Source organism: Emys orbicularis, chromosome 2, assembly GCF_028017835.1.
Source record: "Emys orbicularis isolate rEmyOrb1 chromosome 2, rEmyOrb1.hap1, whole genome shotgun sequence".
NCBI classification, from domain to species: Eukaryota; Metazoa; Chordata; order Testudines; family Emydidae; genus Emys; species Emys orbicularis.
This window is the reverse complement of record NC_088684.1, coordinates 195,696,078-195,711,496: the sequence shown is the minus strand read 5'-3', so window position 1 is coordinate 195,711,496 and position 15,419 is coordinate 195,696,078. Positions and strand designations below refer to the sequence as shown.

Below are 15,419 nucleotides of genomic sequence, written 5' to 3'. Positions count from 1 at the left end.
ATTCAAAGAATTCATGTATTTGTATTTAGTATGCAAGAATTTGGAAGGTATTCACTATATAATGTGAAAATAGAGGTTTGATGCTATGCTGTAGTACATTCTGAATATTGTGGAATTTTTGCTGAATGGTTGGGGCATAGGAATGAGTGCCAGTTCATTGAAAGTTAACTTTGCTGCAGTTGCAACCTTTTAGTACCATGTAGACCAGCGGTCTCCAACCTTTTTACGCACAAGATCACTTTTTGAACTTAAGATCAACCCAGGAGCTATCTCCCTCCTTTCCTGAGGCCCCACCCTGCTCACTCCACTCCCCACTCCCTCTGTCCCTCGTTCTCCCCCACTCTCACTCACTTTCACCGGGCTGGGGCAGGTTCGGAGGGGTGGAGGCTCTGGGCTGGGACTGAGGGGTTCGGAGTGTGGGAGGGGGCTACGGGCTGAGCCTGGGGCAGGGAGTTGGGGTGCAGGAGTGTGGGATGCAAGCTCTGGGAGGGAGTTTGGGTGCAGGAAAGGGCCCCAGGCTGGTGCAGAGTGTTGGGATGCAGGAGAGGGTGAGGGGTGTGGGCTCTGGGGGCGGGGGAGTTTGGGTGCAGGAGGGGGCTGGCGCAGGGGATTGGGGTGTGGGGTCTGTGAGAGAGCTTGGGGGGGGGGTGCAGGAGCGGGTGCGAAGTGCAGGCTCTGGCCGGGAGGCACTTACCATAGGCGGCTCCCAGTCGGCGGTGCAGAGGAGCTCAGGCAGGCTGCTTGCCTGCCATTGCCCCACGCTGCTCCCGGAAGCGGCTGGCTGCTGGCATGTCTCTATGGCCCCTGGGGAGGAAAGAGGGTCAGCAGATCTCCGTGTACTGCCTGCACCTGCCCCCACAGCTCCCATTGGCCGGGAACCAGGAACCGGCCAATGGGAGCTGTGGGGACGGTGCTGGGCGCGGGGGCAGGGTGCGGAGGCACCTCATCCCCTCTTTCCCCCAGGGGCCACAGAGATGTGCCAGCAGCCAGCCGCTTCTGGGAGCGGTGTGGGGCCTCGGCAGGCAGGGAGCCTGCCTGAGCCCCTGCACCAACAGACTTTTAGCGGCCCGGAGATCGCGATCAACTGGCCGAGGCTCCAGGATTGATGGGTTGGTGACCACTGATGTAGACCATACAACTTTTGGGAACATCTCCAGTCATACTGAGATGTTTGCTAAATTGGACACAAAGGCCTGTACTCAAACCACCCATTTTTTCATTAAAGTAAATTTGGATCGGAATGCCCTTACCAAATCACTGTTCAAGCTATCAGGAAGGACATCACCATTATATTTATCCTCAGAGTCTTGTTTTTGCTTGCCATAGGTTTGGCTATGCTAATTGGAGAACATCATGCCCTACCTTGGAGTTGCCTCCGGGCAACGCTGTGGTCAAAACAGTGCCACACTTCTTACTAATGGTTCCCTGCCCTTTCACGAGAATCAGAGCATAACCCTGTCTTTTTTTTTTTAGTCCTAACCCAAGTACAAATAGTGAAGGAAGTTCAGCATCTTAGAAAAACATAATGTTTTTTGGGGGGAGAGGCCATAAGAAAGGGATATTTTTATATCCAGAAGTGGAAAAAGATGTATGTGCTCTCTCCGTTTGTTGACAAAAGGGATCATAGCCAGATAGAGATTGGGATCTCTAAAAGAAAATTGTGTAGGGAAATAGACCATTGATGATGCACACATTTTAAATGTTGTAGGACAGCACTTCTCCCAACTACATTGCATCTCTCCGACTCCAGCTATGGGGACTGTATGCCTGTTATTGCAGTTGCTGGAGGAAATGCTAAATGGACATGGTTTAACCAAAACAGGATGGCTAGTGTGAACACAATCTACCATTAAAAGTTACAATTCCATTGGACTACTGTAAATTGCAGTGATACCATTCTTTATACAAAGCTGAAAAGGAAAAGCCAACTGTGAACTGTCTCTGTTCTCCTGAATGCCATAAACTAATAAAATACATTTTATTTGTGTCCCATGAACTCAAAGTACTTTATTATGGAAAATGAAACTTATTTACAGCTAATTGCAGCATAATAATGAGTGATGGGTAACATAGTAAACAATCAGAATTTAAGTAAAAATGTGATTTCTCAGAGAAGAAAAGAGATTACCTGTACTAATCTGCATTAACTCTCTCAAATGATTATTTCTATAGAAGCCAAGTTTAAGCATATCGTCTAAGTGGATTCTAGAGTTTAAGCCCAGAAGGGACCACTAGATCATCCAGTCTGACCTCCTGTAAATCACAGACCATTAAAGTTTACCCATTTATCCCTGTAATGAGCCCAATAACTTGTATGACTAAAGCATAACTGGGAGAGGATTCTATACCAGGCTTACTTGGAAAGATGACTATATAGCATTCAGCTGACAGTGTAACGTTACTAAAGAATGAGCATTGAATACAATATAGAGGTGTACTGTGTAATTGGAAGACAATGGTATTGTTATATTGCAGATAGTACTATTCATCACATCTTAAATAGAGATCCTTGAATTGAGTTACAGATCAGTAAGTGTAATGACAGATCCCAGAACTTTTGGATAAACTAGGTTGAAGAGCAGCTTAAACTTTTCTAGAAAAAGACAATAGTTCTGATCTTATACCTTTATGAACTGATAGTGTCCAGAAAATCAATGACTGGTGCAGGGAATGAAGCTGCTATCACTTTAGCATTAATTCAATTTTTTGTTTTTTTTTAATGATTTTTTAGGATTTTTATAGGAAATCCTATTTGGCACTGAGGTAGGGGTAACACATGGGAATAAACACATGGCATACATTTCCAAAAAGGGTAAAATTTAAGCGAAGGGGATTGTATTCTTGGGGTATAAGTAGATGACTTTTTAAAATAAACATGCAAGTGGGGATGCAGAAGAAAATGAGAAAATAAACTGGAGGGAAACAGAAAGGGTGATCATAAAGACCTTGAGCCTTTGTGTTTGCTGAAGTGTCAAATACTTTCTTGATTAAACTGAGAACTAGGTTTAAGAATCTGCGTGACTTAATATTAAAGACAGCCGTACATTTAAAAAAAATGTGGTTGGGGATTATTTGCTATCTTTCAGAGGTTCTGATTGTGATTAAAGTTTGATGTTACAAATCTGTCCATAGTGACTCTGGTGCACAATGTATGCTGGGTTATCTAATTCTATTGATATTTAATTTTGCTCACCGATTTCCTTTTATTGTGCTAGCCTTTCTAGAGGGAGGGTTAAAAATCAAAACACAAGCAAAATAGTTTTCTGAGGTGTGCTTGTTTTTTATCGATGAATCCTGGCCTAGTGGGCAAAGCATAGACCCGGAGTTAGTAGTCTTACAAATTAAAAATAAAGACTATTAGATCATCTAATCCATTTCCCAGTCACAGGAAAGCAGTTTTGTAAAGGACACTTCCTAGTTTTGTCGTCTCTAGTTTGATGTGTCCCGAGCAATGGGGCTTCCACTGATTCCTTGGGAAGACTTAAAAATTAGAATTTCTCCTGGGAATGTGGCATTCAGAACTAAATGCAGTTTTCTATGTGTGGTCAAACTAAAGCTATAGAGGAATTATTACCACACTGCTCCATGACTTGATGACTGTTCGCAGACAAAATTGCTTTGGCCTATTATTTAATCACATCACATTGCAAACAAATGTGTACTTTGCTGCCCATTAGTGATACTGGGTCTCTTTCTGCATAACTGCTTCCCATATTTCTCCCTCCCCTTGTGTGTGCGCATGCTCACTTGTTTGTTTTTCCTCAGCTTGTATTAGCTTCAACGCCGGCTCCAGGCACCAGCGCAGCAAGCAGGTGCTTCGGGCGGCCAACGGAAAGGGGTGGCACGTCCAGCTCTTCGGCAATTCGGCGGCGGGTCCCTCTCGGAGGGAAGGACCTGCCGCCGAAGAATCAAGCGGCGGCTGTAGAAGTGCCGATCGTGGCTTCCCCTCCCCCCCACCGCTTGGGGCAGCAAAAACGCTGGAGCCGGCCCTGATTAGCTTGCATTCTTCAAAAATTAATCTAATTTTATTTTCAGCCCATGTTTCTGGTCCCTTTCTTTGTCTGTTCAGACTAGTGCTTAAATTCCTTCCAGTTCAGGAACAAGTGAAATTCACCTCTGTGCAGCAGGCCAGCACAATGCCTGTGCATCCATTTAAAGTTTAACTGGCGCAGAGGCCTTGTGCGTCATTTTCACCTTTATCAGCAAATTAGTGTGGTTTACTTCATCTTCCAGTTTATTAATAAAGATGTTAACTAAGATTGGTCCTAAGATCAATCCTTGCAGTACTCTCCTAGATCCCTCTGTGCATTTAGATAAATTTGATTATTACCTTTTGTTCAGTCTTTTAGACAGTTTTAATTCAATGTGACCATATTCCTATCCAAACCAGTGTGAATTTTTCTGTTAAGACTTTGAGACTATTATAAATGCTTTACTAAAATAAACATGTATCCACTGTGTTTCTGCCTTTATTCATTCATTTTGTAATTCTAGCAAAAAGTGAAGGCAGTCAGATTAGCCTTGAAAGATTTCTTTACATAAGCTTGTGGTCTCTTTTCCTGATATCACCCTCTAAATGTATTTCATGATATTTCTTCTCTTAATATTGTTTTCTTTGATTGTTTTGCTGGGAACAGAAACTAAATTAACAAGAAAACAATTGCCAGGATAACTTTTGACCTTTTGAGAATTGTTACTACATTAATTCAGTCAGAAATGCGTTGTTCTGTTTTCAGTTCCACTACAGACTGAGATGCTTTGGACAAATAACTTAATCTCTTTCCTTCACTTTTCCCGTGTGTAACATGGGAATACTACTTACTGACACCACAGGTAATCCTCGCAGGCGGGCTAAATCATTGTTTATAAATTCTTAGAGATGTTCAAATGGAACTCCTAGAATTTGCATAGAATATTTGTAATGCACACATAGATATTCCTTAACTTTTCTATCAGTCATGTTTATAACTACTGTACTAGTGTACACCAGTCTAATCAAGCACGAGGAGCGGGAGTACCTCCTTCCAAATCTAAAAAAGGCCAGACACCTGGAGGAGCTCAGTTTGTTGGCTTAGAACTGTACAAACGACTTAAAGAATTTCTGAAGAACTACTTGACAAATCTCCTTAAGGTAAGGCGGCATCATGTCAACTCAGTGAATAATTACATTAAACTCATGTGACTTGGAGTCAGAATAGTACAGTAAAACTAAAAATATCTGAAGCCATTGCAAGTAAAATTGTCGAATGATCAAATTTGTAGAAAATCATGACATTTAATATCTTAATTGTCTGTTTAACCTTTGACTTTTTACCTTGTACACAAGTCAGTCACTGTGAAATAAACACAAAACTTCTCTCACTGTTTGGTGATGCTCACAAGCTATCCTATGTAACTTTTTAATTTGCTGTGCGGGTAGCTGAATTTTGTTTAGCTAATAGCTAACCTCAATATTAACCCTACTGCAAAAAGAAAAAGGGCAGCTTGTTGGCTAGTCGGGAAAGATATTTCAGCTTCTCCTGTATTCTGTAACATTTTTCTTACATCTCAGACTTCAATGCTATAGTAAGAGCCAGGTGTGATGCCTTATCTCTGCCAAGGTAGCAACTTTAACTGCTGCTATGTACAGGGGTGCCAAGGAGAGAGTGACAGTATTCACTCTTGACTCTTGGGCAGCAGCTATACTAAGGGTATGTCTTCACTACCGGCCGGATTGGTGGGCAGCGATGGATCCAGCGAGGATCGATTTATCGCGTCTAGACTAGACGCGATAAATCGATCCCCGAGCGCTCTCCCGTCTACTCCTGTACTCCAGCTCGGCGAGAGGCACAGGCAGAGTCGACGGGGGAGTGGCAGCAGTCAACTCACCGTAGTGAAGACACTGCGGTAAGTAGATCTAAGTACGTCGACGTAGTTGAAGTTGCGTAACTTAGATCGATTCTTCCCCCGCCCCCCAGTGTAGACCAGGCCTTAGAAATTTAGCACATGACCTTTACCACTGTTGCAGGTCCCCAGGTGGTAGTAATGGTGGAGGCTGTAGAATAGATGGAGCTCAAGCGTTTTTACTAGATATCTAACCCATAACTCTTAACATTTTGCCAGGCCACTATCAAGGTAAGAATGGATTTAGTAATACTTTGTTTCCTACGTGCAGCCATACCTGTTGCTATAATAGAGATCTTACTGGAAGCAGCAGCATATGTCATGGATTTTGGTTTACAGTAGATGATTACTTTTGTCTCTACATAGCATTATATTGTATATTAAAAAATAAGCAGTCTACAGTATTGGTGGATTTTCCCTGTTTCAGGATGGTGAAGACTTGATGGATGAGAGTGTGCTGAAATTTTACACTCAACAATGGGAAGATTATAGGTTTTCAAGCAAAGTGCTGAATGGGATTTGTGCCTACCTCAATCGACATTGGGTTCGTCGTGAGTGTGATGAAGGTCGTAAAGGAATATACGAAATCTACTCAGTAAGCATTTTAAAGAGCATTCTCTTTTATTGGTTTTAACTTTTAATTAAAACATTCTGATGGAAATATAAATATATCCCTACTGTGTTCCTAGCCTACTGCACCAGGCATCTGCTTTCTCTTCACAGAAATCACTCTTTAAAATTGACTATTTGTATGAGGCTCACCAGTATTTGACAGATTTGCAAGTTATATGATACCTTTTTCCTTCTCCATGTCTAGACAAGCTAAATCATATTACTTTATATAACCTCCAAAATTCATTTCCTTGCTCTTCCTGCCTCCAAAATGTTGTTCTGTGTTCTAGTGGGGACAGTCATCGATATTGTTGGTAATTTTGTTTTTTCTGGACGTACCTCTTTCATACAATTTAATATGCTGCTGCAAAAATTAAATCATTTAATGCTATTTTAATCCTGTTTTCCTCTTCTCTCCTTTCACTCAATTTTCATCTTCCACAAAAATTGAAGTTTTTTTTTCACTTTGAAAACTATTTGTGACAGCCTCCTGATCAGCTCTCCTTTTGTTTCCCTGTCTAATGGGCTGTATTCCATCTAAACCTCTTTTCTGATTGTGTACTCTTCTGACTTCTGGCTATGCATGTTCTGGGGAGCAATCCAGATGATTGAAGGGTTGTCACTTCCTGCCCTGTAACCCTGAATGTAACCCTGTAACCCTGTGCTGCTGTAGCTCCGTTGTCTGGATGCTTCCTGCCAACATACAAGCATGCACTGAGTGTCTCTGTTTTAAGCAGCTCTGACTCAGCAACTCTGATTCCAGCAGCCGCCTTGTTATACCACTGCCATGTTCTGGTCTCCACCAGCCTTGGTTACACCTGGCAAGATGACCATAAAACCCTCCAGTCCCAAATTTCCCAAAATCGTGTGCTCTGCGATATCCAGCCCTCTCCTAGACCATTCTTTTGTTCCTTTAAAGATACAATACCCAGCAGCTTGCCACATTAACTAGAGTTAACATTCACTTTAAATGAAACACAGCAGTGGGTTGATTTAGATTAAAAGTAAAACAAGTTTATTAACAAAAGGAGACAGGATTTTAAGTGAGTCAAATAAAAAAGAATAGAGTTAGAAATGATTACAAGAAAATAACAGTGAAAAACACTTTCTAAGGGCTAAGATTTAACAAAATCAAGCTACAGCCTTTGTTCATGGTAGTTTCCTTACCAATCTACCTTCCTGTAAGATGGCTGACCACCCCCTTGGTCAGGATTTCCCCCAGAGTGCTTGGTTCTTTTGTTGTCTTAAGTGAAACATAACTTGGGGTTCTTTGCCCCTCTTTTTTATAGTCTAGTGCATCTTTGAAATGGATTCTTCTAGAGGCTTGCCCCCCCCCCCTTCCCCAAAGTAAGTTAATTCAAGCTGTGAAGAAGGGGACGTGGAATCTCGTGATAAAGGAAGGTTTCATGTTCGTTTCTTCCCACACTGGTGTTTGCTAAAATGCAAATTGATCTGTTCCTGCAATTTCTTACCCCTGCTGTGATGCTGAGTGGATATATCCTCCCCTTGTTGGCTTGATGGTCCTGTTTACCTTCTGTGTAAATTGCATTCACATTTTCTCTTAATGTAGCTAATGTACCTTGGAAAAACCTTCAAGGCGGCAGAATGGCGTTCCTTTGTCTAGGCTGGGGTAACTTCAGCCCTGCCTCACTCTTTGATAACATAAGCTCCAGTATGTTTGTAATTTTGAATTTGTCCTCCGTACATATCACCATATGATTCGCTTTCTATTGATATATTACATGACACCATCTAGATATAGGTTGTCATTAGTGAGTTGTGGTACAATAAACTGATCAGGCCAGCTGAAACTCATTACTAGATACTAATGAGCCCTGTGCCCTCTTTCATTGGGATGCTGTTACGGCACAGGCTACAAATCCTCTTCCATTTCACAACCTCTCAATAAATATGTTCTAGGCTCCCTACCTTTCCTCTGTATTACTTCTGAAAACCAGTCTAAACTGTCATGTCTAACAGTGATGATATTCTCCCTCTCATTTGAACTCTGTGGTACACATTTGTGAGTGTAGATTGTTATATTGTAAAGGAATCTTTTAATTTTAGTTTCTGCTTAGTATATATTTTATTGTACTATGAAAATAACTCTGCATTGGGCCGGACGATAAAAACAGTTTAGGAGGGTGTCTTTACTGAGTATTCATCTTCTAGCTGGTCCTTCTCTGACCATTCAAATTCAAAGTCCCTACATCAGCCTGTCACAGGAAAACCCATTTTAAAATTTTTTTTATTAAGAGTGGAGTATTTGTCAAGGTAAGTACTGGACAATCCTATTCCTCTTTGGGGGATGAGGAAAACGGGAGTTCAAAAATATTATCTGATCATTTAGAGTGTGGGGATAGTTATAAAACATGTACGTTTTTTCCTGAGATAGCTTAGCTAACTGAGACTTGCCTGCCATGACAAAAAGCTTCTTAAAAATAAGTTATAATTATTTAGCATAATACAATATTTCAGTTTTTCATAAAGGATTATCCTGTATATATAACCCCTTCCTCTCTTCTTCTCCCTTCCCCAATCTTAGCTTGCCTTGGTGACCTGGAGGGACTGTTTGTTCAGGCCGTTAAATAAGCAGGTACATATTTTATGACTAGTGCATTATTTCGCAAGGTTGGTATGAAAATGTCACAAGTAACTATTCCAAGGTGAACTGCAAAAGGGAAGAAAAAAGCCTTCTGCTTCTCCTTTAATGAATTTTTAGTAATATGGGACATCAGCTGAATTATCTGTTACATATGAGGGATGGGGAGAGGCTGTACATTTTGTGTGCATGTTACAGACATATGGTTTAGCAAAGCATGAATTGGCAAGGTTCTACTGTATATTTCAAATGTAAACAAGCAGAATTTATTAAACCAAAGTTTAGAGGTTGCTTATATATTATAGAGAAGCAGTAAAGGCACAAACAGATGCTTTTATATTTCTTTGCAGTTCGTTAGCTAGAATATTGAATTATAAGTTACTGATGTGCACAACTTTCAATGATTGTGGAAGTTCTGTTTGGTGTTAAGATTAGCGCATTGCCTTATTTCTTTTTCAGGAGATTGGATTGTCTTGAGCGTGGAAGTGCATGCCTGATTAATTACTGTATTTATTGACCAAGTAGTTGGTTTTAATGTATGTTGACTCCTTTTTAATCCGTATTTCAAAGGTAACAAATGCTGTGTTGAAATTGATAGAAAAGGAAAGAAATGGTGAAACCATCAACACCAGGCTGATCAGTGGAGTCGTACAATCCTATGGTAAATGAATTTTCCTTAAGATTTACTTGTAGCCACTTGGAAAATCTCCTACCAGAGCCCTGAAGCAACGTTTTTACCATAGCTGATTAAGAAAGATTTTTGCAGTAGAAGAAACTTTTAGTAGTGTAATTTGCCATGTAAAATTTTTAACTTTTATTCTATCTGAGAATGGGGGGAAGTGACAGACAAATATATGCCTCTAAAACAAAATAACGCAACCTTTTCTGTTTTGAGAGGCAAAAATTTGTAGCTAGGAATAATCAGAACTCTAAGCTTGTAGTAGATGTTCTTCTTCAAGTGATGGTCCCTATGTATTTCACTCTTGGGATATGCATGCGAAACATGTGTTTCAGTCTGGAATTTTTTTGCAAGCAGTATCTCTTCGCCTGCCCATGTGCTGTAGCTCTTGTTGTGGTCCGAACCGAGGGCATAAAAGGTGGTGCATGGTGACATCTCTCCAGTTCCTTCTTACCACTGCAAGGTCTGAGTCAGAATATTCCTAATCCTCAGCTCCTTTTTTACTGTCATTACTGTAAGATATTGTATATTCTTAGTTTGAGTAGTCTTCAAGGCATAGTCTACATAGCAGAGTTAGATAGTGGGTTTTCCCCCCCATTTTCTTCCTCACACAAGGATATTTTTCCTCCTGAGAAGTCTGGGATTATGCCCAGAGTTCAGAAATTGTGTTTCTTGCCCTTGCTTCTCTTCAGAGAAGTGATAATCAATGCTGCCTGTACTGCGTGGGTGAGGCTTACGTTTCTGCCAAGTGCAGCATCTGCTGCTCTTTTTGCCGCAGAACTTGTGAAGATCGGGAACTGAGACTCAGAAAACGTCTCACGTAGAAGTCAGTGAAGCCCGAATCAGATCCAGACTGGGGACCAGCCTCTGCCCCCATACATCAGTCTCACCAGGTGGGCAGTGCCCCTCTGAGCACGAGTTTGGGAACGGAGGCTAAGACTGTTAAGCCTAGGCAGAAGGCTTCACATGAGAACCAAGGGCACTCTCATAGACTTAAGGACAAGCCATCTTTGTCTAAAACCACCCCATCAAAGATGGGAGAGCTGCCAAGCACAGGCGCTCTGGCTTTAGTCCCAAATAAATCTTCTCTGCAGGAGAAGGCGGTACAGATCCAACGGTTCTAACATTGGCTCTGATTGTGAAGGCTCAGGATAAACAGCTCCTGGTGATGCCATCCATTTCCAGAGCTGATGCAGTATCGGTAGCTGCATGGCCCCAAAGGAGGCCTGACCACCATGGTGATGAAGGAATCTCCGGTTCAGACAGCTCTGTCAATGGAGACTCCTTGTACCGAAGGGTTATCAGAGACCTGGGTCTCCCTGGAGGACTTGTTTGCTTTTTCCTATCTGCATTCACCCCTCCTATTGAGGACCATCTCTAATCCGGGATGCCGTTACGCCAGAGGAAGACATTATCCGAACAAGGCAAAGTTGTTCTTCCATTCCACCTGCCAGCCTTGGGCCGTAACCATTGGTAACATCAGTCCCGTTGGAGATAAGGGATCCAGCTTTCCAAGCAAAGAGTTTCTCTTGATGGGGCTGTCAAGACCTGCGTCCCGTTATTGATGTCACTTCATTCCCCTCCACTGATATTCAGAGGTTGCCTTACTCAATTTGCCAAAAAAATTGTAGTTATCCCCTAATTACAGACAAATGGTATTCGAGATTGTTCATGGTTGCTATTTGATAGTTTCTGGTACCTCCAACCCACAAACCTCCAGGCCAATGGGGGTTGCGGGAAGTGCGGCCAGCACATCCCTCGGCCTGCGCCGCTTCCCGCAGCCCCCATTGGCCTGGAGTGGCGAACCGCAGCCAGTGGGAGCCGCGATCAGCCGAACCTGCGGATGCGGCAGGCAAACAAACCGGCCCGGACCGCCAGGGACTTTCCCTGAACAAGTGGCGGACCAGCTTTGAGAAGCACTGTTCTAAAGGGTTGCAATACATCCTTAACCAAAGCAGAAAAGCTGTTACTCAGGAAAATGGAAGAATTTCTTCTTTTGGGCTCACAAAGAATCTCGTCTCCAGAATCTGCTGGATCCCTTCTGTCTTAGAGTATCTGCTTATACTTAAGTCTTCAGGTCTTGTGCTCAATTCTCTGCAAGTGTATTTAGCAGTGGTCATCACTTTCCATCCTCCAGTGGACAACGGTACAATATTCACTCATCCTGTCACAACTAGATTTCTGAAGGGGATTCTTAAATCCTTTCAACCATTAGTGAAGTTTACACATCAGTGGGACTTCAGTTTTGTTTTATTGTCACTCACTAACCCCCGCTTTGAGCCTCTAGACACACGCTCTGTGGCCCATCTCCATTCACAGCTCTGTGGCCCATCTCCATCTTCCATGGCTTCACTCCATGAAGATGGCCTTCCTAATAGCCATGATGTCAGCCAGAAGAGTCAGTGAGCTCGGAGCGCTCCTGGTGCACCAACCATTATAATTCTTTCTATAGAGAAAAGGTCTTGTTACGACCTCACCCTAGATTCTTTCCTAAAGTAGTTTCCAAGTTTCATGAGAATCAGGTAATCCACTTGCTTCAGATGAAGAGAGATGGTATTCTGTAGATATCTGAAGGACTTTAGCTTTTTATTTGCAAAGAATGAAGGATGTTAGAAAGATACCTTAACTATTTATTTCCATAGCAGAGAGATCAAGGTCAAACTATATCAAGGCAGAGACTTTCAAAATGAATCTCAGGTTGTATTACCCTTTCTTACCAACTAGTTTATATTCCCTCTCCAGAGGGGCGGTGAAGCTACTTCAGCTGCATTGCTGAGAGATATAGCCTTCCTAGAGATATGTAGGGCAGCTTTTTGGAGGTCTTTGTATACCTTCACGAGACATTATGTTCTGGTCCAGTCAATAACTGTGGATACAGCTGTGAGGGCAGCAGTACTACAGTCAACTACACTTCTGTGTCCTTTTACCCACCCCATCTACTACTGCTTGTTAATCTCCCACATGTGGAATACACACATGGACCATTTCTTGACAGAAGAAATGGAGGTTACTTACTGTAACTGGAGGTTCTTCAAGATGTGTGCTCTACTACCCACCCTCCGTCCTCTGTGCTGCAGAATGTTTGAACTACAGTAAGAATTGGAAACTGGAGTGATGTCGGCCCACACAACCTTTTCCGCTTTCTGTTTTGGAGCATGAGAAGAGCTACAGCTCGTGTGCGGGACAACAGGCACTGCTTGCAAAAAATTCTGCACTCAGGCATGTGGTAAACATGGTATTGCATGTGTGGAATACTGATATGGACCACACACCTCAAAGAACTGCCAGTTAAAAGTAGTAATCTCCGTTTCATTGTTACCAAGAAATTATTTAAGAAGACTGTGCTGTAGTTGCAACAAAAATGTTGTTTTGGAACAAAAATATGAGCTGCAACACAAACATGGATTTTTTTTTTCATTTGCATTAAAATCTGATATTGTGTCCTACAGGGGAGTGAATGAATGTTAATTTGTGTGTGTGCCTAATTTATTTATCCAAACAATCTGTAAGTTTTTAAAAGAAAATTCCTTTTTGACATGAATAATGTGAAAGTTGGCATTTGAGCTAGTTTCTGTGATACTCACTGTGGAAACCATAATGTCATACAGTTTCCATAATCATTAATTATTTATAGTAATTTCTGCTTAAAAAGCTAAATTTCAGTGTTCCCCATGCAACTGACTTATATTTCAAATGCACAATAAAAATACCTTACATGGTTTTTAAAGCGGTGGCTCTCAACCTTTCCAGACTACTGTACTCCTTTCAGGAGTCTAATTTGTTTTGCATACCCCCAGGTTTCACTTCGCCTAAAAACTACTTGCTTACAAAGTCAGACCTAAAAATACAAAAGTGTCACCGCACATTGTTACTGAAAAAATGCTTACTTTCTAATTTTTACTACATAATTTTAAAATAAATCAATTGGAATATAAATATTGTACTTGCATTTCAGTGTATAGTATCTATAGCAGTATAAACAAGTCATTGTCTGTATGAAATTTTAGTTTGTACTGACTTTGCTAGTGCTTTTTATATAGCCTGTTGTAAAACTAGGCAAATATCTAGATGAATTGATGTACTCCCTGGAAGACCTCTGCGTACCCCCAGAGGTACGCATACCCCTGGTTGAGAACTACTGTTTTAAAGTATTAAACTTCATTTACATGTTAAACATTAAAAATTTCTCTTTGTAAACCCATATTAAATTACTGTAATGGCTGTCAAGAATATGCAAAAAATTCCACAAAGAGCTTATTCTTTTCAAACCCCTTCTTTTAGTATATACTCCAAATAGTGGTTCCTTAACACTTTTAAAGAATAGAGCTTAACCAATTTTAAAGTACTGTTTTCCTTAACACACAATGCAAACAAATTGTACACCTGTCTCACTGGATTCACTATTATGAGAAAATTAATTGCACTTCTCGTCTGTTTTAGTTTTCTCTGTCAGTGTTTTAAATATTCTGGTTATAAGTGCTATAACCATAGATCTTTTATGAAGGTCTAAATTGTGCTTTGGTAAGAAATACTAATTCTGTTAAAAGTCCCTGGATCTTTTGCCTGCCTTGTTTCAGTTCTTCCTGGGTTTTCTGCCCTGGAACTTGGTTTTGAAGATAAAACTGGGTTGTCTAGGCTGGTTTTAGTACTAATCCTAGATGTTTGGGGATTTTTTTCCCCCCTCAATATTTCCAAAGATTTTTCAGAAATTTTTCCATGAAGCATCTGGTGCTTTGCATGTCATTATATAATGCGAATTTCACAATCCTCCTTGCAGTGTATTTCATAATTGTCAAACATTGCTCATCCTCACTCTTGCTAAATTGCCAAAAAAGAGTAGTCTCTTTCTGTATTTCAGCAAATTTAATAGTAGTACACTGGAGTGAGTTCTTCTGTATTATTATGACTTCATTATTTTTATAAAATAAATTGCAACTACTAATAAATTCTGAACCATGTATGTGTATATAATGCGCATACATACATATTCTAATATAATACACATAATTTGTCAGAAATAATGGGCTAAATACATCATCTTTTTCTAATTATCTGTTCAGTGACTAAACTCAAAAGCCCATACATTTCAATATCTACAAACTATAAGGGTCTGATGTTGGCTTTTTATCTTAAAAAATTATTTAGGCCCTGATTCCATGAGCTGCTTTCTGCTGCCCATGCAGAGGCTATTGAATAAGTCAATGTCTCTGCCCAGGTGAAGCAGCTTGTAGGATCAGGGCATTAATCTTTTACTCTGACATTATGAACAACCTATAGAAAAAGTTAGCAATTCTCTTTTATGATTTAATATTGGGTAAACATTTGGAAGAACTATAATGTTCCCAGATGCCTTCTTTACAGAAAAATATATAGTGGGATTTCTTTGTAGAATAACCAAGAACCTAGAACATCATTGCTGTCTTAAGAATTTAAGAAAGGGTGTATTTAGCGTTAGTGGGAGTTGAGTGGCTCATTTCCCTACACATTGCTGGAAAATTTGTCATTGTGCTTAATATTAAAATTAGGAGATCATTCAAATATAGATTTGGTTTCTTACTTTTGTCTTCTCTCACTGTTGCCTTCTCAAATGCATATTTTCAAAATGGAAGGGGAAAAGGAAAACTTTACTTATTATGAGGTGGT

The 15,419-nt window shown here is 40.8% G+C and overlaps 1 protein-coding gene across 1 annotated transcript in view; it reads left to right on the top strand.

The window, feature by feature from the left end:
- The window catches only part of CUL1 (cullin 1), an 85,383-nt gene that overhangs the window by 36,885 nt on the left and 33,079 nt on the right, over positions 1–15,419 (top strand). Inside the window, exons 3-6 of the mRNA XM_065397955.1 lie at positions 4,957–5,131; positions 6,311–6,478; positions 9,041–9,091; positions 9,668–9,758. Coding sequence (XP_065254027.1) covers positions 4,957–5,131; positions 6,311–6,478; positions 9,041–9,091; positions 9,668–9,758 — 485 coding nt within the window. The remainder of the gene's footprint in view (positions 1–4,956; positions 5,132–6,310; positions 6,479–9,040; positions 9,092–9,667; positions 9,759–15,419) is intronic.